At 37.8% G+C, this 26,238-nt stretch overlaps 1 protein-coding gene across 9 annotated transcripts in view; it reads left to right on the top strand.

Moving 5' to 3' along the window:
• The window catches only part of CEP170 (centrosomal protein 170), a 127,249-nt gene extending 110,457 nt beyond the window's left edge, over positions 1-16,792 (top strand). For 7 of the 9 annotated variants that reach the window (XM_073011878.1, XM_073011875.1, XM_073011874.1 and 4 more), the window contains 5 exons: positions 862-1,032; positions 4,442-4,530; positions 11,745-11,838; positions 12,899-12,950; positions 14,470-16,792. In XM_073011878.1, coding sequence (XP_072867979.1) covers positions 862-1,032; positions 4,442-4,530; positions 11,745-11,838; positions 12,899-12,950; positions 14,470-14,759 — 696 coding nt within the window. In that variant the 3' untranslated portion in view covers positions 14,760-16,792. The remainder of the gene's footprint in view (positions 1-861; positions 1,033-4,441; positions 4,531-11,744; positions 11,839-12,898; positions 12,951-14,469) is intronic. The other 2 variants (XM_073011877.1, XM_073011876.1) reach the window with 1 other exon arrangement.
• Positions 16,793-26,238: the final 9,446 nt, after the last annotated feature.

Below are 26,238 nucleotides of genomic sequence, written 5' to 3'. Positions count from 1 at the left end.
TATTGATGAAAACCTTAAGGATCGTCCTGGTGGCAAGACATACACAATTCTTCTGGTACATTTAAAATGATGAAGATATTATTTTCTCAGCTTTCTAACTAAATTTTACCTAACATGATTATACATTCACTCAGACCCAGTAAAATTACTTAAACATTCCATTGAATAAATTTCATTTTTTTTTTTTTAATTTCAGAATATTGTACTAGGTTGATTCCCTCTTCAGTAAACCCGAGTTACTTAGTATTGTATGTCTGTGATTTGCACTGTAGATGGCAGTATATCATTTTTATTAGAATGTGAATTTCTGTAGCATTGTTAAAAGTTTATTTGACTGAGACCAAAATATTTATTTTGTGGTTTAAAAAAATATTTTCCTTTTGTAAACTTAATTGGAATTTGCAATTTATGTATCTTGTGAAGAAATTTGACACCTGGATTTGGGGAGGAAAAAAGGAAAAACAAGATAGGAAACTAAAAGAAAAAGAAACATTATTTTATACTGGTAAGGCAATGTGAGTAAAATGAAACTCATTGTCCATCTACGTGGCTCAGCCTTTTTTCTATTTACCGTCTGTTTTCCATTTGGAGAAAATCTTATCCATGGAAGAATTAAATTTAACATAGTTACATATTTTGGATTTTGAAAATAAAACCTATGTAGATGAACCTCGATTTTATAAAGGAAGTACCTTTGAAGTGCTTATAAAAAGAAAGAGTAATTGGTTTATTGAAGATGTCATGCCTCTGTTACTACTTGAGAATGGAATAACTTCTGTCTAATCATAAAAATTGTAATGCCAGTATTGGCACTTTTTCAAATTACTGTGTTCTCATAAAGGTTTGCTTTTGTCCCGTTAGTTGGTTGATCGTGTTTTTGATGAAAGCCTCAACTTCCGAAAGATTCCTCCATTAGTTCATTCTAAAACACCAGAAGGAAACAACGGTCGATCTGGTGATCCAAGACCTCAAGCAGCAGAGCCTCCTGATCACTTAACAATTACAAGGCGGAGGACCTGGAGCAGGGATGAAGTAAGTAAACTATAAATTTTAACATACAGCAGAAGAAGCATGTTCCGTAAGCGAGAATAGGAGGAACCATTCAGTAAGTAGAGCTGGGGGAAAAGTGATTCTCCTTAATAAATGCAATGAAATTTCACCATGACATCACATTATATACAAATAATTAACTCCAAATGAATTTAGTTATTAAATAATGCAAGAAAAACTGTAAAACTTTTACTTAAAAAATACAGACAAATTTCTTTCAATATTGTAGTAGGGAATGATTTCTTAAGAGAAACAAAAAGTTTTGGCCTTAGAAAATTGATACATTTGAGTATATTAAAATTAAGGACTTTTTCTTTATTAAATAATAAAGAAGGTAGAAATACAAGTTACAAACTTTTGCAAAACATAAAGCCGATGAAGGATTAGTATACAGTATATATAAAGAACTCCCTCCAATCAGTTAAAAAACACAATAGAAAAATCTGCAAAAGACATGAACAACATTTCACCAAAGAGAAAATACCGAGGCGGGCAGATCACTTGAGGTCAGGAGTTTCAGACCAGCCTGGCCAACATGGGGAAACTCCCTCTCTACTAAAACTACGAAAATTAGCCAGGCATGGTGGCACGTGCCTGTAATCCCAGCTACTCAGGAGGGTGAAGCAGGAGAATTGCTTGAACCTGGGAGGCAGAGGTTGCAGTGAGCTGAACCCACACCACTGCACTCCAGCCTGGGTGACAGGGAGAGACTCTGTCTCCGGGGAAAAAAAAAAAAGACCAAAAAAAGAGAAAATATTGAAGGCCTAGAAAACATAAAGGGATGTTTAACTTAACGAGTGTTCAGAAAAATGCATGTCAAGACTACAGTGAGATTATAATCATTCAATTGTTGGCACGTTAAAAAGTCTTAAAATGTTAAGTACTGGAGGAAATGTAGATACATAGGCTTTCTTATGTGTGGTTGGTGGAGGTTAAGTTGGTGCCGTGGCTTTGGAAAACAATTTGACACTATCTCCTAAAGTTGAAAATAAAGACATCACATGACCTAGCCATTTTCTTGCTAGTGTATGTACAAGAAAAACCCCTTCCTATTGACAGTAGAAGTTACATTTATAGTAACATTGTTGACAATATCAAAAACTTGGAAACTGTTTACATCAGCTGAAAAGTGAATGTATAAACTGGTATATTCCCAAATTGAACAATTATAGAGTAAAAAAAAATTTAAGGATATAAAGGAGTTCCTTCATCAAAGAGTGGTTCTTTCAAATGCTACTATGGAAAGAGGTGATTTTAGGAACAACACACAGAGGTGGTATATGCTTAAGGGCTAGGTACAGGAATAGTGTAGAAAGAAACAGTTGACAAGAAGAGATTGATGATAGATTAATATTTGTGGATCCCTGGATTTAGGAATAGGATCTTGAGATTATTATGTAAGAATATGTATGTTTCTCATGGTACTGAGTAGAAAAAGATCTACCTGGTGGAAAAGTATGCAACTAGCCTGAAAGTTAAATTGAAGTATACTAAAAAGTTTTAAAGCATACTTGATCTGTCCTGGCCTAATAGTTGATTTGTTCTTGGTGTCAGGAAAAGGGCCCATTCTCTAATCTTATTCTACTCATTCTGTCCTGATGTCTAGGAAGACAAATTTCTCCAAACGTAATAAAACTATGTGGAAGAAGTTTATGTTTTTAAAGAGAATGGAAACATCTAGATTGATAGTTATCTCAAGGTTGATATCAGGAATTTATTTAATGCTTTGTGACAACAAGCTAAACTTCATGAGCAAAGAAAAGAGAAATATCCTATTCTGTGTTGCAATCTTTCCTTAGACTCTCCTGCCCTTTCTCATGCCTTCCTAATTTGTATATGTCTTCCACCTTTATTTGATTGTTTTCTTAAGGCCCACAAAAACCATTTTGCTTATTTATCCTTTCCTTGACAATGTTACTTTTCACAACCTAAATAACCTTTTATTGCCCACTAAATTCAAATCATTGTCATACTGAAGTTAGTTCACATTTTTCCATGATCACTTCCTTATTTATGCCACTCATCAATGAAATCTCTTTCATTAGAATTATTTATTTTTTTTTTTTTTTTGAGAGGGAGTCTTGCTTTGTCACCAGGCCGGAGGGTAGTGGCGCTCTCTCCACCCACTGCAACCTCTGCCTCCCAGGTTCCGGCAATACTCCTGCCTCAGCCTCCCAAGTAGCTGGAACTACAGGCACCTACCACCATGGGCAGCTAATTTTTGTATTTTGAGTAGAGATGGGGTTTCACCATGTTTGCCAGGATGGTCTTGATCTCCTGACCTTGTGATCCATCCGCCCCAGCCTCCCAGAGTGCTGGTATTACAGGCGTGAGTCTCTGTGCCCGGCCTCATTAGAATTCTTACCGCACCGAATCTCAAAATGTATCTGAACGTCTCTTCTTGTTTTGTAGACCCTAGGCTTTCTGATAAAACATGTAATCGTATTCCCTGTATATTACCATCATCTCCCCCAGTGATCTTTAAACCTTTTTGCCATCTAGGGCCTTATCTTCTGTTTTCTTTCAGACGCTAGATACAGTACTGACAATATAAGGAGCTGATTTTGAAAACCAGATCTAGACTCAAATTTTGTCCTTTTTCTACCATGCTTCATTAGCTTTGCCTTTCATGATTTGGCCTAGGGCTTGGCAAACTTCAGCCCATAGGCCAAATCCAGCCTGTCACTTGTTTTGTAAAATTTTTGTTCCAACACAGCTATGTCCACATGCATGATTTGCTCATTATCTATGGCTGCTTTCACACTGCAAAGGCAGACTTGAGGAATTGTGGCGAGACCCTATGTCCCTCAAAGACTAAACCTTCACCCTCTGGCTCTTTACAGAGGTTGGTGACCCCTGGTTTTGCCCATGCATCTAAGCTGGAGTAATACCAACACCCCGTATAAAAACTTACTATTTTGAGTAAATTTTTTAAAATGTATCTTTCCCACTAGACTCTTTGCTGGAGAACAAGGATTATACTCTTCTTGATTTCCGTATTCACATTACTTGGTGAAAGAATAAATAATAAATTTAGTACTCTAAGTTACTTGTATCTTCTCTTTTATACTTCAGTTGGAAGTAAGAAAGACAGGATCATGATAGTAATTGAAGATAAACTGAGGATAAAATGGATTGTGTTTGGAAACTGATAAGACCAAAATAACATGGAAACTTGACAAGTTATTTAATAAAAGAACTCCTTTGTTAATAGTGTTTTTTTCACTTTCTCATTTTAGTTACGTATTAATTATATTCTTCATTGGTTTATAATTAAAATAAGCAGAATACTAACTGCCCCTAACTATAGTGACTTGCGACTGGTGATCCCAGTAGTTATACAATACAGGGGTAATATTTTAATATCTACTTTTTTCTTTGGCTGTTGCAGGTCATGGGAGATAATCTGCTGCTGTCATCTGTCTTTCAGTTCTCTAAGAAGATAAGACAATCTATAGATAAGACAGCTGGAAAGATCAGGTACATATACATATAGCTTATGTTTTTTTAACTTTAATATCACCTCACTTTGCTTTTTGTTGCTTTTTCTCAAGGCTAAAAATGTATCATCAGAATGAATGTGTTTACCTTTGGAAAAATTTGTCCCAAAGTAAAAATCTATCCAGTACTACTTTATAACTTTAAATTTATTACTAATTCAAAACATAAATAGACCTACAGATTTTATTTAACAGTACTTCAGAAATCTGTGCTGCTATTGCTTATTTCTGATTCCTATAATTAAAATTTAAAATGTAATGAAACAGTATTTGAACATGGTTTGTGAATTGTAATATTCCACACAAATATAATTCTATATTGCTTATATATTGAAGTAATATATTTTATCAGCATTTGATGAGTACCAAGAAGCCATTAAATTTTTTCAAAAATAATTTCAAAAACACCATTTAAAACTTAAAGTATTCTTAAAAACAGTCTGTTTAGCTTAAAACAATGTGTTTTAAGTTATCTTGAGCCTGTATCTTAAAAATGTCTTAAAGGCGGCCGGGCGTGGTGCCTCACGCCTGTAATCCCAGCACTTTGGGAGGCCGAGATGGGTGGATCACGAGGTCAGGAGATCGAGACCATCCTGGCTCACATGGTGAAACCCTGTCTCTACTAAAAATACAAAAAAACTAGCCAGGCGAGGTGGCAGGCACCTGTAGTCCCAGCTACTCGGGAGGCTGAGGCAGGAGAATGGCATGAACCCGGGAGGCAGAGCTTGCAGTGAGCCGAGATCATACCACTGCACTCCAGCCTGGGCAACAGAGCAAGACTCTGTCTCAAAAAAAAAAAATTCTTAAAGGTGTACGAGAACTTCTCTTTACTTTATTGCCTCCTAAAAGAATATTAATTTAAAATTCCTTATGTTAAAAATAATGTACTCTGCACTGTCTTGTCCCGTTTTTCTATTTATTTTAAAATGTGTGTCTTTTTAGCAAAAGTAATACATGAACATGGTTAAAAAATATAAATCTTCCAGAAAAATGTATATTATATCTAATAGTGGTGTGTTTCCCCACTCTGGGTTCATTTCTCAAAGGTTTATACAAATATGATCATATTTTATTTACTTTTGTACCTTGATCTTTTGTCTTAATTAGATCTTTACTTTTCCCAAAGAGTATGAGTGAAATGTATTGACAGACCCCTCCATATTTGATTAGAATATGAGGCGTGCTGCCTAGTGAAAAAACAGCTGAGTCTGGGTGCAGTGGCTCATGCTTGGTAATCCTAGCACTTTGGGAGACCAAGGCAGATGGATCACTTGAGCCTAGGACTTGGAGACCAACCTGGGCAATATAGTGAGATGAAAAAAAAAAAAAAAAATTGGCTGGGCATGGTGGCACATGCCTGTAGTCCCAGCTACTTGAGAGGCTGAAATGGGAGGATCACTGGAGCTCATGAGTTCAGAGTTACAGTGAGCTGTGATCATGCCAGTGCACCGCAGCCTGGGCAACAGAGCAAGACCCTATCTCAAAAAAAAAGCAATAGAACATTTAATGTTTGGCTTTTCATAAGGAGTACCTTGTACATATAAGTAATGTCGAAAGTGTTTTTAATGACTGCCATTACGTACCTATCCATTGTGTTTTTTTTTTTGAAGAGAATTTACCTTTATCAAATCCTATATATTCTTATGAATTTTAAACAGACTTAATTTTTACAGAATAATATTTTAATATTTACTTATTAACAAATAAGTATTAAGTACATTCTAGTCACTTTATAATTAGACATTGACAAAACAAAGACCCCTGTTCTCATGAAATTTACATTCTATACCGTGTAAACCAATCAGCTTGTATTAAGTTAGCTATTTCTGCTATCGACACGATTTGACTTAATTTCGTTATTTCACTTGATTTTCCCTGTATTTTACTACTCACATTTTCTGTTTTCACTTGAAGCCCAATTACCTGGATCAACTTTTTCTTAATACTAAAATCACTGCTTATATTGATGAGATAAAAAGTATAGTAACAATATTAATTTCAGGTATAAACTGGAACCTTATTAACTAAGAAATTTTAAGGGTTATAATTGATTTTAGAGAAATTAAAGTAGTTGCATGCTGTTTATAAATACCACATTTTATAAATCCTGATAGGACTTATAAATGAGTCCATTGTTTTTGTTTTACTCTCACTCAGTGATTAAGTAATTAGCACCCTATTATTGTCTTATGTAAGATATAGTACATGTTTTCCCCTTGTGACTCCATCATTCCCAGGTTTACTTCTTTCACAAGTAAGAGAATCTCCTTCACCGTGCAACTCATTCACCTATGATTTGCTAATATATCCTATGACCAGAGACAAATGAAGTCCACCATTCCGTGGGGTAAAGCCTAACTGAAATTTGTAGGGAAAAAAAATTTTAAGCTTAACTTATTAGTTATTACACATGAATAACAAATCTGTAGGCCTCAATCACACAGCTGCTTATTAATACCATGGTTCATGCCTCAGATTTGGCTCAAGCATTCATTGTAGTTAAATGTAATATATAATTGTTATCATTTTTATTTTAGTTCCACTAAAATTATTTTCTAGAGCTGGGGCATTATGGAAGGATTATTAACCAAAGAAATAAATAAATGAAATAAACATTGGTTAAGATCATATTATGTGGGAATAAAGTCTCCAGACTCATTCATTCATTGAATGATTTTTGATTATATGTTATTTGTCTAGCACTGTTTTTGATGTCCTCACATTTTAGTGTAGAAGGCAGGTAAACAGGTAATTACAGTTCAATGTGTTAAGGGAAATACGTGATGGTTACTATGGAAGCCCATAGCAAGGGCACTTTGGAAATTCAGAGAAGGGCTCTTAGAGAAATTGCCATGCAGTTTAAGTCCTGAATGATGAGGAGAGGAGTTAGTCAAAAACTACGTGAAGTGAAAGGGCCAGAGTATGGTGAGAGATGACACTAGAGAGATGAGGATGAATCTGTTTTGGCAGAATTTGTTAAGTAGTTTGGATTTTATCATTAAAAACCATAGGAAGCTAATATATCCAATATGGGTCCTCTTGATACACCAGTGTTACCCATAAAAATATCATGAGAGTCTTGTATGGTCATGTGGCTTGCACCTGGAAAACCCTGGAGTCTCCTTACCTATAAACAAGTACACCATGTTTTTTTCATCCTACCTACTGAAATACAGGTCTTCGTCCCTGATAACTGGATTCTTAACCACTCATTCATTTATTCAGCAGATGTTCACAGACTACCTGCCCTGTACCATTCTCTTCCTTACCACAGAGCAGCTTTCCTACATTCTGTAGTCTTCCCCCAAAGAAAAATATTTTTTATAGCTTTGACATTGAACTAAAATTGAAAACAAAGAACATATTGCTGATGGATTGATAAACTATATTGTCTCAGAAAGTGACAGAATTTATAAAGTTTAAAAAAAGATGCATAAAAATGCCTCAATAAAGTTATACATAAATACCGAATGTTTGATGTATTGAATTGCCTTCAGTTTGAGCGTTGAGTTTGGACACTATGGCAGGCTTTATGGAAGGTAATGAGGATAAAGCCATTTCTATTATTAAAGCGTTTCCAGTATAGTTGGCAAGGTGAGGCACATATAAAATCAACTATCGTACAAGATAGCATAAAACAGATGAGTGCTCAGTTAGATATATAGAGGCAAAGGAAGGATCACTTTCACCTAGGATGATTAGGGAAGGCTTTAGGAAGAAGATATTGTTCAAAGGTAGACCTGAGTTGTGATAACCAAACCTGAGGGGTAGAGACCTGGGCCTTCTGCATGAAAAGTGCCAGGGTAGTTTGAGCATCAGCTGGTCTTTAAGCTTTGTGTCAGGAGTTATAACCTCAGATGTCTACTGGGGTTCATCCTAGAGGCATGCGTATTTACATTGTATGAACACTGTTGAATCAATTTTTAAATATTTATACAGGAACTCCTGTTGTATGTACAGCATTCTCGTCGCATTCCATGTGAAAATGACCCCCTTAGGTTGTGTCGCACAGCCTTGCATTGGTAGGCCATCAATTCGCAACCCTTAGGTTGTGTCGCACAGCCTTGCATTGGTAGGCCGTCAGTTCGCAACCCTTAGGTTGTGTCGCACAGCCTTGCATTGGTAGGCCGTCAATTCGCAACCCTTAGGTTGTGTCGCACAGCCTTGCATTGGTAGGCCGTCAGTTCGCAGCCCTTAGGTTGTGTCGCACAGCCTTGCATTGGTAGGCCGTCAGTTCGCAGCCCTTAGGTTGTGTTGCACAGCCTTGCATTGGTAGGCCGTCAATTCGCAGCCCTTAGGTTGTGTCGCACAGCCTTGCATTGGTAGGCCGTCAGTTCGCAACTCCGCGTTTGCATGTTTTAGTGGCTAGTACTAGAGAATTGGTTCTGGCTCGTAGGATAGGAGCCTGAGACTTCTGTTTGTTTCTTTCCCTAAAACCAATGGCTTTATCAAAAAGTATTCTAACTTAATTCTTAAATTATTGAATGAAATGAGCTTTGAAATTTTATGTATGTTCATGCTGAAATTTAGCTTATTTTAAATCTATAATGTAATCTGAATATGACTTTGAATGCTATGATTTTTCAGTTTAAAATTGATAAAGACCTTTGAACAAAAACAAGTTCTGATCATTATAGCCTGGTCTAAACTAATTTCTTGGTCTAATTTTCTGATTCTCTAGTATTTAAATATTACATTAAAGTTTATTTTATAATGTCAAAATGGCAAGTTTGGGCTGGGCATGGTGGCTCACGCCTGTAATCCCAGCACTTTGGGAGGCCAAGGCAGGCGGATCACAAGGTCAGGAGATCGAGACCACGGTGAAACCCCGTCTCTACTAAAAATACAAAAAATTAGCCGGGCGCGGTGGCAGGCGCCTATAGTCCCAGCTACTCAGGAGGCTGAGGCAGGAGAATGGCGTGAACCCGGGAGGCGGAGCTTGCAGTGAGCCGAGATCACACCCACTGCACTCCAGCCTGGTGGACAAAGCGAGATTCCGTCTCAAAAAAAAAAAAAAAGGCAAGTTTGACTTCTTAGTTCTGTACCATTATATTTACAAATTGTTTTTTGTGTTTTTTTTTGTTGTTGTTTTTGGTTTTTGGTTTTTTTTTGAGATAGGCTAGAGTACAGTGGCATGATCACAGCCCACTCACTCAGTGCAGCCTCGACCTCCCTGGGCACAAGTGATCCTCCCACCTTAGCCTTCTTAGAAGCTAGGATTACAGGCATCTGCACCACACCTGGCTATTTTTTTTGTATTTTTTATAGAGACGAAGTCTCGCCATGTTGCCCAGGCTGGTCTCGAACTCCTGGCTGCAAGTGATCCACCCACTTTGCCTTCCTAAAGTGCTAGGATTACAGGCATGAGCCACTGTGCCTGGCCAACAAACTGTATTTTAAAATAAACCTTTTATTTCTTCAGTGGTGCATTTTTTTTTCAGGGACCATAGGTAACTATTCTAACCCATTTTCACCAAAGGTGAAATGTCTATGGTTTAACAGTGTTAGATCCACAAACACTATACTCAGTGGCCATCCTCTGGAAAAACTCACTGAATTTTTAGCACTGTGTGGCTAAACAGAGACTTTCTTTATTGTGTAAGTCCATTAAAGTTCTAAGTTGGTCCATGAAATAGTCATTATTTCCTTATTTTCCATCAGTCCTAATGCTGCAAGGACTCTTTTATAAGAACATAATAGTTTAGAAAAGATGGCTGGCAAGGGTGTTTATTTTTTTTGAGTTTAGAAAATTTAATAAGTAGGCAATAAGAATATTCTTATACCAGATTCTAGACCCATTGTTACCTTAAGCAAATGTTCCAGACTCGGTGTGATGTGAATGAATTTCGTGATTTTAGATAAGGTAAGTCTGGTACGTTGATCTTTGAAGAAATACCAGCACAAATATTCACTTAGTTTACTGCTTAAATGCTGTTCAGCTTCCAGTAGTAATAAATTTACATGAGGTTTATAGTGTTTACACTAGATTTCCAGGCATACTGAAGAAATTTTAAAAGAAACCAAAAAAGTAGCTAGTATTTTACATCTTTCTAAAACTGCTGAATCATGTCTGATAGATTCTAAAGTGTTAGAGAGAAAAATGTCCCACATTTGGAAGACACATCAAAATGTTGTGGTCCTTTATTTTATAAGTTATTTGATGTTAGGGTAATGATAGAATAATTATCTTTATTGGCAATTGTTTTTATCAAAAGGATAGCATCCTAATTCCTAATAGGTTATTATGTACAAATATACTAACACAAATTAACAATTTTTAAAGAAAAGCACAGTAAGTACTCCTAATTTTCAGTCTTTAAAATAATATACACACTTTTCTTGATCAATAAGGTGCTTATTCCTATATAAAGAAGTCTTTACAGACACAATTGTTTATACCTAATTCAATCTATTTTCATCTCACTTATTCTCACTTATTCTTATTCTCACTTATACTTATTTCATCTCACTTATTCTCACTGTACTTCATATATTCTCTCTGAACAAAATTGCATTTTCTTTATAAGTGACAGTCACACAGTCGTTTCTCCTTATAATCAGGTGATACATGTTGTTCCAAGACACCCAATGGATGCCTGACACCACAGATAGTTCTAAAACCTAATATACTGTGTTTTTTCCTACACATACATGCCTATGATAAAGTTTAATTTATAAATTAGGCACATTAAGAGATTAACAATGGTAACTAATAATAAAATAGAAGATTTATAACAGTATACTGTAAAAAAAAGTTATGTGAATGTGGTCTTTTTCTCTCTCTCCTCTGCCTCTCCCAAAATACTGTAATAGTTTCGGACCACGCTTGACTGCCACTAACTAAAACCTTGGAAAGAGAAACCGAAGATAAGAGGGCATTACTGTATTGTAAATTATAAATATTAAAGTTTTGAGGTCATAACATCTTTACATTTGTTTTATATTTTGTTTTCAATAAAGAATAAGATAAACAGTAAAAAATGTATTCATGTATTAATAAGCATTCAATTGGAGCTCATACACATGAATTAATTGGTATTGTTGGCTTAGTATTTTAATTCTCAGTTTATGCAATGGTTGGGTTTCTTTTCTTCATGTACCTTTGAAAAGATACGTTGTTTTGGTATCATTAACAAAAAAGTAATAAGTTTTTAAAATATAAAAAGTTATATGCTTATGTTTTTTGATTTATAGAATATTATTTAAAGACAAAGATCGGAATTGGGATGACATAGAAAGCAAATTAAGAGCCGAAAGTGAAGTCCCTATTGTGAAAACCTCAAGCATGGTATAGTAATTTTTCTTGAAGATTAAAACATTTTAATAGAGTTTTATTTTAAGGAAAATACCCTTATTTTTGAGCTATTCGTTGATTTTGCTTTTTCAAAAGAATATATAAATGCAAACTTTTGGGAAATTTTATTGGTTCTACTGACTCACAGGTTTAAAATGTTGATTGTTTCAGAGTTGCAGAGGGTATGAAGGAGGAGCCTTTTGTGTTTCTTACTAGTATATATTGTTCTTGTAATAATTAAACATTAGAAACATGAAATTTTTAAAGAGAACCAAATTTAACTTGAAAATATTAAGTTGACATAAGTTGTTTCCGTTTACTTAATGTAATACTTATCTTTTTAAAAGAATTTGTATAGATTTTCATTGCTCAGAATATAATTATAATATTGAGATTGCAGTTTATATGTTTTTACAAAGATAATTTGAAGGCATTTTTACATAGTCACTGCAAGGTTGATTAATAAGAATTTTTAAAAATCTTTGCGGCCGGGCAGAGTGGCTCACGCCTGTAATCCCAGCACTCTGTCAGGCCAAGGAGGGTGGATCACTTGAGGTCAGGAGTTCAAGACCAGCCTGACCAATATGGCAAAACCCTGTGTCTACTAAAAGTGCAAAAATTAGCCAGGCATTGTGGCGGGCGCCTATCATCCCAGCTCCTTGGGGGACTGAGGCAAGAGAATTACTTGAACCTGGGAGGAGGAGGTTACAGTGAGCCAAGATTGCACCATTGCACTCCAGTCTGGGCAACAGAGTGAGACTCAGTCTCCAAAAAAAAAAAACTTTGCTTAAATAGTAGTAAATGACTTTAAACTTTTCATCTGCTACAATCATCTCACTGAAAAAAATCATTCTATTTCATTGTAATTTAAATATTTTAGTTTGAATCTTGTTTAGTAGATATAATTATTTCATATCATGTTGCTATTAATGTAGTAAGTACCATGTAGATAATATTAAGTGTTCCAAATAAAATGAGAGTGAAATTCATTGCTTGTAAAGGGATACCATTTAGCTAAAGTAGAGGCTAATTTTTGTTATTGCTTTCCCTGCAGGAGATTTCTTCTATCTTACAGGAACTGAAAAGAGTAGAAAAACAGCTACAAGGTAAATTGACTACTGAATTAAGTATAAAGAGCTAATAATTTAGAGTAAGTGCCTTCTAAGTGGTATTTCTTAAAATATTCTTATTGTTAGCATATTATTTGATTAAATGTAATGACATACATAAAATATAGAGTTCTATACATTCACATTACTCATAAAAAGGAATTTTTTAAACCCAGTGTAAAAATTAAAAATATAATAAAGATATATGTGGGGCATATTTTAGTTCATAGGTTTGACAATAGGCTAGATGTCATAAACTAATCGACATTTTTTATGTATTAAATAATACGTGAAAAATATATAATAAAGTTGTGTTAATTAGCATTATTTGTGTGATTTGACAATTCTTAAATTCTGTTGGTGGTGTAACCTGAAACAAACTTACATTCTAATAGAAATAATAGTTGCTTAGTTAAAAGAAATGAGTACATATAGGCCATAGAGACCAGAAGAGAAAGGAGAGGAGAAAATGAAAGAGACTGCCCTCTAAACTTTGAAAGGGACATTGTTTGGTTTGTGTCGGAGCTGGATTGTGCATTAATGCCTGTGTATGTCTTGACCTAGAAGTCCCCAGTGGTACAACAAGCAGGTTCCATAGTCAACTGCTGATTCTACTGAGTCTTTATCTATTGAATAATCATAGGTACATATGTGGATCCTATCAAAATGATTTTTAACCTTTATTCAGCATACCTAAGGGTTATGATACACCCCATGAGTAAAAGCGGCTTGCTAACACAGTGCTTCTTAGCTGGTAGACTGGGGGTATACTTTTAAAACTACCTTCGACATGATTCTTAAACTTCCTTCTCCCAGCTCCCTACTCTGCCCAGTGCCAAACTGAAAATCACAGCCTGTGAACTTTCCATGTCAACCCAAAGATCTTTTGGATTGAAAGCTGATCTTTAACTGACCCCTCCCATACAGGCAGCAAGTCTGTTTGGCTTTACAAGCTGCCCTGCAATATTAGTCTGTAGGCTCTGAGGGAACCCCTGTATCTCAGTGGTATATACAGCTGATACCCTAGCACTCTGGCCAGGCTAAATGACATATTCTGTGGTAGCATTCAAAGTATGCTGATGTTCTTCTGGCCTCTCTAGCCTTGAGGTTACTCTGAACCCTGACTTAGCAGCTAATTCCTCAGTTATCTGAGTGATAAATAGGGTTCAGATATTTATTAAAAATCATATTCCGTATTTTCTCTATCCTCTCACAATAATGAAGACAAATTTCAACAAGATTTTTCTTGAATTCTACATCTTCAAATACCAGACTTACAAGTCTCTGAAATGCCCGTAAGTGACACATCAAAGGACCCAGAGAAAGTATTCAGGGCTGGGTAATTTACAGTACAACTACAGAATAACTAAGAATGGAGTTTTAAATATAATATTGGAAGATTAGCCACATTTAAGATCACATACGCGCTGATAGTTTAAGTATTATCCAAATCATCAACAGTGTTTATACATGAATGTAACTGCATCTAGAATTATTCCCTTTTCCCTCCCTTTAGCAATCAACGCTATGATTGATCCTGATGGAACTTTGGAGGCTCTGAACAACATGGGATTTCCCAGTGCTATGTTGCCATCTCCACCAAAACAGAAGTCCAGCCCTGTGAATAACCATAGCAGCCCGGGTCAGACACCAACACTTGGCCAACCAGAAGCTAGGGCTCTTCATCCTGCTGCTATTTCAGTCTCAGCTGAATTTGAGAATGCTGAATCTGAGGCTGATTTCAGTATACATTTCAATAGATTCAACCCCGATGGGGAAGAGGAAGATGTTACAGTACATGAATGACTTTCTCTTGAGTGTTGAAAAATCATTACCTGTGGAATGACTAGGAATATTGGAAGCAGCATAGTGTTGATGTACACAAAACAAGACAGCTTGGTCAGCTACAATCTTGGAATCCCTGTCTTCTTAATTTTATTTATTTATTTTTGACTTACAATGTAGTATATCAATCCTTTCAAACCATTTAGATAACCACTTGATGCACAAATAGGAAAAAGCAGATTGTGACAGTGTCACCTTTTGTGGTTTTATGATTTTCAAATTGAATTTTATGATTACACCCTTTCCCTTCATAGATCTTTTTTCTTTTTTTAAAGCCATGCTGTGACCTACAAGCAAACTAAATAGCCAACATTTCTGAACCCCTGTGTCTCCTGTGCCAAGCTGCTCCCTGAAATGGACTTCTTCATCTGTACAGATTTGTTAAACCATTCTATTTGCTTCTTAATAATAGGATTTATATTAGTACTCATTACCATTGGACACAATGACAGAAGTACTCTCCACAGTAAAGCAGACCTTCCACAACAGTCACTCTGTGTCCTAAAATTTTCCAACATAGATGTGATTTATATAACTTTGTTGATACATAAATTGTCTTGGGGTTTACGGAAATTAACTATTATGTTTGCACTAAGATTTGCTGGGAGTGGTAGGTGGACATATCTATATATCAATAAGGACTAACCGTCTTTTTTGTACATAGGAGATTGATAATACTGTATTTGTTTTAACCCCACAGTGTTTTACTCCACTTTCAAAAAGATCAATTTGGCACTTTTTTTCATTTTTTTAATGGAAATAAGATTTGGTCTCTCATTTTAGGTTAAATGATAACTAGAAAGATTAAACTAGACAGATAGTTTAGGTGGAGTATATTTTTAAAACTCAGAACATGTATATGTCCTGTGTTACCAAGTTTATATGTGACAGTTGAAAAAAAAATTCCCTTGAAATGATCATGAGGTTAAAATTTTCTTCATTAGGGGACTTGGAGAACCAGTAGTCATAAGATTAGTTGATAGTTTCACTCCCAAGCAATGAATTGCTTCTGTGTGTTTCCCTGTAGGACTCAATAGTAAATCCTGTCTGTCTTACACATTTATAAGGACCCTGCAAGACGACGACGACAGAGGCCTTTGGCCTGTGCTACTAAACAAGAAGCCTATGAAAAATTTCTTCTTTAAACTTGTTTTTTCTCTTTCCAGTAAGTTGACATTTGGATAACTTCAAAAAAAAAAAAAAAGAAAAGTAATTACCTTTGTGTTTCCAGAACACTATAATTGGGGTGTATCTTAATTCAGTTAAATATTATTAGTAGACCTGGATTTTCCCCCTTGACCCTAGCAGTCTATTAAGGTTAAACTGCAACTTTTATGAAATGGTCTTTAATATTTCCACAATAATCCTGTGCTATATTTGTTTTAAGAAACAAAGTAACTCTATACACTTCAAGACTTTACAGGATTTTTAAAATCCTGTATTGTTGGATCAATTAATAAAGATGCAAAAAACTTTTTATAGAGATGTAAAAACAAAAGTATAATGGATCCCCTATTTTTCTTTAAATTCAAAAAAAAAAAAAGTAAATGAACTATTCTCCTTGTAAAGCTAAATTCCCCATTCTGTCTAATAAAGGAAGACTGAAAAAAGGTTTTAAAGAACATAAATGGAAAGATACAAATGCTTTGAAGGAATAAACGAAACGTTAAAACAGGGTCAATCCATTTGAAGAAAAAGTTGGACAAAATAATCAGCATTGCTCCCTCTTTTATTTAATATTTGGGTACTGATTATATCCACATGGAAGTAGAAGGTAAGGAGTTTAGGAAAATATTAGAATCTACTCTGCTTACATTCTTGTTTAAGTGTTTACACAGTTTGGTTCAATTATAAACATTTGGCCTTTTACTATGTTATTTTTATTTTGTATGAATACATTATCCTCCTTATTTATTTTTGTTACATTTATTACTTATGTTATTTTGTTATGCATTTACAATTCCATTTTTAAATAAAGTGTTTCTGGAACTTTATACAATGATTGTATATTTTATTTCTTTTACCATCTTGCTTGCTAATACTTCATCAACTTATCAAATGATTATAAACCATTTCCCAAGGCTTAGCAAAAGCAGGAATCCTCCAGTTCTGTTAATACGTGGTTACTGTGAAATCTCTTATTAGTTTGACTATTTAAAGAAAAAAATTTTCTTAGCAGATTATGATCAATATAATTCACTTAGCTTAATGTCCTAAAGTAATGTGCCTATACAAGGTCTTCATTTTTAACCAGCTTTAGATCATCAGAAAGCTTTATGACAATGATCTATATTGGGAATAAAGTAGAAATTTAAAATACCTTTGTCATCTTAAATTTGATAACTATCAATTTATACTGTTTCTTTTTTATCCTATCACTCAAGCTCAAGAATCTTGAATGTCTCAGTATTATTCAAAATTATAAATTTCACAGCGTAACCTTTTGAGACTTCGTGTGTTCTGGCCTTTTCTTATGTGCATATATGTGTGACCCATTATAGTATCTACCACCATTTACAACTTTCTTGACCACCATGAGCTTTTCATCCTTCTGTACCCTGTATCTTCCTCCCCTTCCTTCCTGCTCACCCATAGCCCTTTCATTCTTCAGGGTCCCACCAAGTTCTTCATACAGCTTCCTACACGTGACCGCACCACATAGGGCTGTGCCACACGCGTGCATTTTCTCTTCCCTTCCCCCATGACATATACACGTTTCTTCCCTGGTAACTAAAGTAATCTTCATTTCCTAGATAGTCCCTTTGCTTTGAAACATCTGTGCCATTTTGCCTCCTTCATCTCCTTGGGTTTGCTTGCCACGTCTCTGCCTGAAAGGATTCAGACTTGGAAAGGAAACCAAACCTGGAAGTCTGAGATCCAGACCCACTCCCTCCTAGCTATCAGTGTGTTCCTCCCTCTTATCTGCAAAATTAGGACATCAATGTTATTATCCAAGTCCCTTTTAGCCTAAGTTGTCTATGACTGTATGAAATGTTCTCCTTCAAAAAGCTTTTTCTGATTCTTTGTCATGATCTTCCTTTCATTGTGTTTGCATAACCCCTTTGTGTTTGCATAACACAGAAAGTTCTTAGAAACCAAAATAAAAATGTATTTAATTGAATCGGCATTAATTGAGATGTATGTACTTACTTTCAAGAAACAGTCTATTGGGAGATAGCTGTGTAAACAATTCACTCTAAGGTGAGGTAGAATGGGATCTCTACACATAGGAGACAAAGGCAGGCTTTTTTTTTTTTTTTTTTTTTTTTTTTTGGTCTTCTAGGTTTAGGTAAGGGGGACAGGCTGGGTGGCCAACAACCGCAGACATGTGCTGCCAGGAAGGGTTTGGGGGAGGTTTATGAGACATCTTCGTCTTTGAGTAATGGTCTCCCGTGTGACAGCAGCCAAGCCTGCTTGCTCCTGTAAGTCTTTAACAGAACGTGGTTGTTTCCATGCTTTAATCGCAGTTAGTTTCAAAAACTACATGGTTGCTGCTTTGTGTTTCACCCCAGTGCTCTAAAAGCATCCTAACCTGCGTGCAGAAATGGGGCAAGGCCTCTTAAACGGAAATGGAATTAGTTACGTTAGTCCTTTTGCTGTTTCACTGTTAACACTTGTTGCTTCTTTTCCTGAATCTTGACCATAAGGAAAAGTTCTCCGTCAGCCACATTCTGTCTCTCACAACACCTCATCACCTGGAACTGATTCTTGTTGAATGTTTAACTTATTCTCTTTAACTCTTATACATCCTGCAAGGTACAACAAACATTTTGTAGATTTTGTTAATTAAAATATTTTAAAGTTATTACCACTATAATTTACTACTGCTACTGTGAGGTCTAACCTTGAACTGAAAGATGAAAAATTCTGTAAATGTTGAGGCAGAGTACATTAGCTCTAGAAATGCTCAACACTAGTTGAGCAATGTCATATTTAGGGTAATTGAAACAAATATAACAAGGAGGGAGGGGCTGTTTTTCTAGGCAGTATAATAAATGCTTTACATGTACTGTCGCTTTCAATGCTCACAACTCATTAATAAGCTGCTATTCCTACATTAGAGATGAAGGAACGGAGCCAGTGGCCCACTTGGGATTTGATCAACATGTATTTGACTTGGAAATCCAAACTCTTTATAACCATTCTCCACGGGCTATCACCCAGCAAACAACTGGTAGAGCCTGGACAAACCAAGTGACTTGTATTCACCCTTTACAGCTCTGTCTCGTGACCACAGACCCGAAGAGGTCACCAGGCCCTTCCTCTGCTTTTGAGTAGAACTTCTAGAGCTGGGTATCCTGACATTTCTCCTAGTAAACTTCTCTACTGATGACAGGCAATGACCAAATGCTAGGAATGTCTGTTATGTGAAACAGATTCTTTGAAAGAGATAATGAACTGTCTCCTTGAAAGCTGGATGTTGGGTGCTTCCGGAAGAATGCTATGAAGAACCACGTCAGCTTATGAGCTGACTGTACTCTCCACTTGTTTTAAAGAGATGAAAACCCAGGGCTGCCAATAGAGACTCTGGTGAGTCCACATCAGGGCTATGTGACCAGTGAGCTGCCTCCCAAGCTATTTATTACAACACTTGTCTCTGAGCAAGGCCAAATAAAATGGAGTAAAAAACCACCCCTTGGACTAACAGAACATGACCATGGAAATCTCTCAGGACAAACAGTGGCTGGAGTGTAGCAAGGCAGAAAGCAGCATGGTCTTAACCTGACACTTAGAGATAAAACAGTAAAAAGTGTAGGGGGCTCCTACACCAATTTGCAATAATGAGCAAGGGTAGTGACAGTTGGATTTTTCTTGAATGAGAAAAATTTCCACCAAATTTGACACGAAATAAACACACAAAGTCTCTTTGTGCTATTTTCATGGTAATGTTTGCACGCAAGTCTCTGGAGCTCTGGCTTTCCGCTTGCTTTTCCAGTAGTGTCTACTCAGTGGTGAAAAGCAGCATTTCATGGCCAAGACTTTCAGCTGTTTGGCAAAGACCATTATGTCCAGCATATGGAGAATCTGTGACCTTTGCCACGTCTGCTGCCTGTTACCAGTCTGTCTGTGGTTATAGTCCAGAGTCTTCCCTTCAAGAGAAAAAAAAAAAAAAATTATCCTAAATTTTTAATTGCCCTATAAGACTTCATAATATGAACAGCGTTTTCAAAAAGGCACAAAGAAAAAATGGTCCAACCACTTTGGAAAACTAGAAATTCCTCATTAATGTACACCTACCACACAACCCTGCCATTCCACTCCTAGGTATTTTACCCAAGTGAAATAAAATCATATGTCCACAAAACCACCCGTACACAATGCTTATAGAAGCCATATTTGGTATAGCCAGAAACTGGGCATTCCAATGTTCACCAACAAGTGAATGGATCCCAAATAGGATGCATCACAAATAGTGAAACATTCATAAAATGAGATCCTGTTCGGCAATAGAAACGAACACGCTACTGACACACACGGTAACATGGACCAATTTCAAAAACATGCTGAGCTAAAGCAACCGACCCAGAAAAGGGCATGCTTGATGATTCCATTTATGTGAAATTCTAGAAAAGACAAAACACTGATAGTGACTGAGATCAGTGCTACTGGGGATGGGAGGTGAGAGGAAATTGCCTACAAAAAAATCACAAGCGAGTTTTTTGTTGTTGTTGTTGTTTTGTTTTGAAATAGAGTCTCACTCTGTCGCCCAGGCTGGAGTGCAGTGGCGCAATCTCCACTCACTACAAGCTCCGCCTCCCGGGTTCACGCCATTCTCCTGCCTCAGCCTCCCAAGTAGCTGGTACTACAGGCGCCCACCACCACGCCCGGCTAGTTTTTTGTATTTTTTTAGTAGAGACGGGGTTTCACCGTGTTAGCCAGGATGGTCTGGATCTCCTGACCTCGTGATCCACCCATCTCGGCCTCCCAAAGTGCTGGGATTACAGGCTTGAGTCACCTCGCCCGGCCACAAGCGAGTTTTTTGGGCATGGCAACAGTTATTGACAGGAGTGAGTACATGTCCTGAAACTCACCAGGTACATTTAAAATGATACTTTGTATCAAATGTAAACTATTTCTCAATAAAGTTGATCCATGTTAAAATGGCACGGATAGTTGTCTATAACTGATGCACATAATTACTTCCTGGAACTGCTTTTTGGGGAGCACGTCACCTCTTTCTCCTGCATTGCTGTACTGATTCTTAGCTCTCCAAAGCATCCCATTACTAGGAAGTGTCACTGTGACTTTTCCAAAGTTACTGCTTTCCTCTCCAGGGTCAGTCTAGGAATCAAGCAGCCTTCAGAGGGAAGAAGTTGACTTTCACAGGACAAAAGCAAACAACGATCATCGTGAAGGGCCATCGTTGAACTGTATTCCTTTTCATTTAGCTCCAGCAGGTGTAATAAAGTGTGCTAACAGACTGTGGTCAGCTTGGCTTCTATAGTCTATTACCACTTGGAGAGATCCCTGGTTCCCAGTGAGCCTTCCTCATCCACACCACCAACAGACGAGCACGAGGCTGACTGCCAAACATATATGTGGTCATTTATTCAAGTATCTCTATGATCAAGAATATTATGTAATCATCATCTGTATATTCATAGGAATGAATACAGTCCTTGTCCTTAAGGAAGAAGTCCAAACACTACCACAAGACGCAAATACATAATTTAAATATAATTTGTGAAAAAGTTTTCATCCCAGATTGCTCCCTTCTACCTAACACTAGGCTTAAAGACTGACCAAACTGGTATTGAATAAATGTTCAATGGATGAATGGATGGATGGATGGATGGATGGATGGATGGATGGATGCATGGATGGATGGATGGATGGATGGATGGATGCATGGATGGATGGATGGATGGATGCATGGATGGATGGATGGATGGATGCATGCATGGATGGATGGATGGATGGATGCATGCATGGATGGATGAATGGGTGAATTAAAAGGAGCAAGCAGAATTCTGATCTCAGTTGTGTCTGAACTAAGATTATGCACTTGGGGCTGGGCACAGTGGTTCACACCTGTAATCCCAGCACTTTGGGAGGCTGAGGCAGGTGGATCACTTGAGGTCAGGAATTTGAGACCAGCCTGGCCAACATGGTGAAACCCCATCTCTACTGAAAATACAAAAATTAGCACGACGTGATGGTGGGCGCCTGTAATCCCAGCTACTCAGGATCCTGAGGCAGGACAATCACTTGAACTTGGGAGGCAGAGGTTGTGGTGAGCCGAAATCCTGCCTCTGGACTCCAGCCTGGACTGGGCAATAGGGTGAGTCTCTGTCTCCAAAAAAGAAAAAAGAAAAAAAGAAAAAAAGATTATGCACTTATTTTTGAAGGAAAAGGCTTCAGAGATTCTGTTAGAGATTCTGTCTACAAATCATATGGCCCATTCCTTGGCCTCCTCTCTGGAAATATAAAGTTCCTGCCGAATCAGCAATTTCTTATTAATTCAGTAGTTTGGTCAGATGTTCCCTCATTGGAAGGAGTGGCAACAGCCCTGAAGGACACCAAGTGCTAGCAGGTAAAAGGGCAGACAATGGGTGAGTGGGAAGGTGGGGAGGCAAACTTAACTCATCCACAGCTTGCTGGGAACAGCCGAGAGGGTGAGAGGAACTGAAGCTGCCTACTTTTTTTTTGATATTTCTAAGCACATGCCCCCAGATCAGACCTCAGGTCACCATATCAAACTATAATATTTGACTGATGTTCTCTAGAGACTCCTTTGTTTTATGTTGTTTTTCCAGACATGCAGTTCCTAGAAGAGTCCACGGTGCCTGCCACCATGGAAAACTGGCCAATGGCCTGAGTGGGATTTACTTTTAGCTGGGTTGTGCTAAGCTGTATGAAAGCAAATATAAATTTCAAACAAAGAGCCAGAAGACAAACATACTGAACCTCATGGCTTGGATGCAGAAACCGATATTTGTATCAGGAATCTGCTCTCCTGGAGAGAAACGGAAAGCTCTAATGTATTAGATCTCAGAGTTCTCCATATTTTGACTGGGTGCGGTGGCTCATGCCTGTAATCCCAGCACTGTGGGAAGCCGAGGTGGGTGGATCACGAGGTCAGGAGATCGAGACCATCCTGGTGAACACGTGAAAGCCTGTCTCTACTAAAAATACAAAAAGATTAGCCGGGCGTGGTGGTGGGTGCCTGTAATCCCAGCTACACGGAAAGCTGAGGCAGGAGAATGGCGTGAACCTGAGAGGTGGAGCTTGCAGTGAGCTGAGGTCACGCCACTGTACTCCACAGCCTGGGCAACAGAGCCAGACCCCGTCTCAGAAAAAAAAAAAAAAAAGAGTTCTCCATATTTTGTTTCTCATGAAAGCCCACTAAATGCACAGTCAGTATTTTAAAATGAACCACATAGTAGAATATCACTCAAATATAAAAAGAAATGAAGCACTGATACATGCTCCAACAAGTACGAACCTTGAAAACAGTATGCCAAGTGAAAGAAGCCAGCCACAAAAGACCACATATTGTACAATTCCATTTACATGTAATGTCCAGGAGGGAAAATCTACAGAAACAGGAAATAGACTAGGGGCTGACTATGGCTGGAGGTGAGAGTAGAAGTGGGAGGTTAAGAGTTATGGTTAAAAGGCAGAGTTTCCTTTTGGCGTCATGAAAAGATTCAAAATTGATTGTGGTGATGGTTGCACTGCTGTGTAAATACATTAAAAACCATTGAATTGGCTGGCTATGGTGGCTCACGCCTGTAATCCTAGCACTTTGAGAGGCCGAGGTGGGTGGATCATGAGGTCAGGAGTTTGAGACCAGCCTGACCAACATGGTGAAACTCCATCTCTTCTAAAAATACAAAAATTAGCCAGGCGTGGTGGCACGTGCCTGTAGTCCCAGCTACTCAGGAGGCTGGGGTAGGAGAATCCCTTGAACCCGGGATGCAGAGGTTGCAGTGAGCTGAGATCGTGCCACCGCACTCCAGCCGGGGTGACAGAGCAAGACTCCGTCTCAAAGACACACCAAAAAAACCCATTTAATTGTACAATTACAACAGGTAAATTATTGCATATATATTTATAACAGGTATGTGAATTATCTCTCAATAAAGCTGTTAACAATAAAAGAAAATAATGAATGATGCATCTTGATATGGTTTAGCTCTGCGTCCCCACCCAAATCTCACTTTGAATTCTAATCCCCATTATCCCCACGTGTCAAGGGCAGGACCAGGTGGAGGTCATCGGATCATGAGGGCAGTTCCCCTAAGCTGTTTCGTGATAGTGGGTGGGTCTCACAAGATCGGATGGTTTTATAAGTGTCTGGCAATCCCCCTGCTTGCACTCATTCTCGCTTTCCTGCTGCCCTGTGAAGAGGCGCCTTCTGCCACGATTGTAAGTTTCCTGAGGCTTCCCCAGCCATGCATAACTGTGAGTCAATTAAGCCTCTTTTCTTAAAAATTACCCAGTCTCAGGTATTTCTTTATAACACTGTGGGAATGGATACATGTCAGGTGAAGATGCAACCAATTACGGTGCCATGAAAGTGGCCAGTTTTGCATTTATTTGCATTCCTCCTTGCCTACGTGTCCTCTAGATTTTCCTTTGTGTTGGTTTTAACATATTATTGGTTCCCTCATTAATTAAAGGTTAAATAAAATCTTGGATATGTGTTCTTTTAAAAAAAAAAGCAAATGGGATATTTCTCATGAAGACTTTTAGTTGATCAAAATGAATCATACTGGAAGAACTGGAAAGAATCTTAATATTGCCACTCTAAAACAAGCAGCTACAATGTGCTGACACTGTACTGGGTCCTTCAGTACCTCATTTAATCTTCACAACAACCCAGACTCTTACACAAGAATTCTTAGTCCTATGTTACAGAAGAAGTAGAGGCTAGAGCTAAAGAAGAGACTCTAGGTTACAGAGTAAGTGAGAGAGTCAAAATCTTAACCCTGGTCCAACTGACTTTTTCAATCCTCTATTTTCAGGCATAAAAAGACAACATATTGTAATTAGAGTAAAAAACCAATTGGTGGAGTTAGGAATCTTGCAGCTAAACTTAATATGTTACTGGTTTTGTGCAAGTGCTTTCAGCTGTAGCCTCATTACTTGTAAAATGGGGTGGGGATGATGTTGAGTAGTTGAGCTCTAAGTTATCTTCTTTGCTATTAGTGGCTATTCTGTGGACTTCAGCTATTCTCTTTACTCTCTTCCCCCAGATTTCTGGAAGAAACGTTTTGTTAGCTCTTTATTTGTCAGTAATTCTGCCTCTCTTCCTGTCCTGCTTAATGGGTGACTTACCAGGTGTTCACTGTTTTGTCCAGAAGTTATTCTTCTTTCAACTGCTTCTCCCAGAAATGTTCAGTCTTACTGCTTCACCGTAATGTTTTGCTCATTTCACTTCTGCCCATGTAAAGACTGCCAGTGGTTCGGGCTGGATCAGTATATCCTGGTGATTATGGTATCATTTCCAGGAAAAGGGCCAAGCACTTACCGAACCTCTTCTTTATGGCAGGTGCTGTATGGCCAGTGCAGTATTGTGAAAGTTTGTTTTCCCCATGTTTCTCCCTTTGGCCAACCCAATTGCTCATGCACTGCGAGGAGAGATGTGGCAGGGTAGAAAGCAAAACTCAACTGCAGTTCTCACTGGTTTTGAGATTTTCAGGACCAAAGCCCTTAGTAGAATGATATGAATTTATTTATTTATTTATTTTGAGGTGAACTGTCACATTGTCGCCAGACTGGAGCGCAGTGGCATGGTCTCAGCTCACTGCAACCTCCACCTCCAGGGTTCAAGCAATTCCCTTGCCTCAGTTTCCCAAGTAACTGGGACTACGGGCATGCACCACCACACCAGGCTAATTTTTTGTATTTTAGTAGAGACAGAGTTTCACCATGTTGGCCAAGATGGTCTCGATCTTCTGACCTTGTGATCCTCCCGCCTCGGCCTCCCAAAGTGCTGGGATTACAGGCGTGAGCCACCGTGCCCAACCTAGAATGTATATGATTTTTTAAGAGAAATGAAAAGGAAGCAGATTCTCAGGCTTTGATAGAATGTCTTAGCTGAATGTGAAGAAAGGATTTCTTCCACACTAAAAAAATGAAGATCCTAGGTCCCCAGACAGGTCACCGCAGAGTCACTGGGGAGACAACATCCCGAGGAAAAGCTGCAGCATAGTGTGTCTGGGCAGCCTGGGAAAGAGGCCCCTTGACTTGATGTCCACATGGAAGCAGCAGGGACCCCTAGGACTCCCGGGTCAGGCTCCCGGGACAACAGGCTCTCCAAGGTAACTCCTGTGCAGAGCTTGACAGAGTGTGGGAGTTTGTAGTGTATCTTGGAGGGGGCAGTGAGATACCTCAAAAAGACTGAGTTCAAACATCCTCCCAGCCTCCTGTGAAGGGGCGTTTGAAATAAAAATTAAGCTGGTTTAGAGAAAATGTGATATTTTGTGCATAT

This window comes from Chlorocebus sabaeus, chromosome 25 (genome assembly GCF_047675955.1).
Source record: "Chlorocebus sabaeus isolate Y175 chromosome 25, mChlSab1.0.hap1, whole genome shotgun sequence".
NCBI classification, from domain to species: Eukaryota; Metazoa; Chordata; class Mammalia; order Primates; family Cercopithecidae; genus Chlorocebus; species Chlorocebus sabaeus.
The sequence above is the reverse complement of the archived record's forward strand: the minus strand, read 5'-3'. Positions and strand labels throughout refer to the sequence as shown.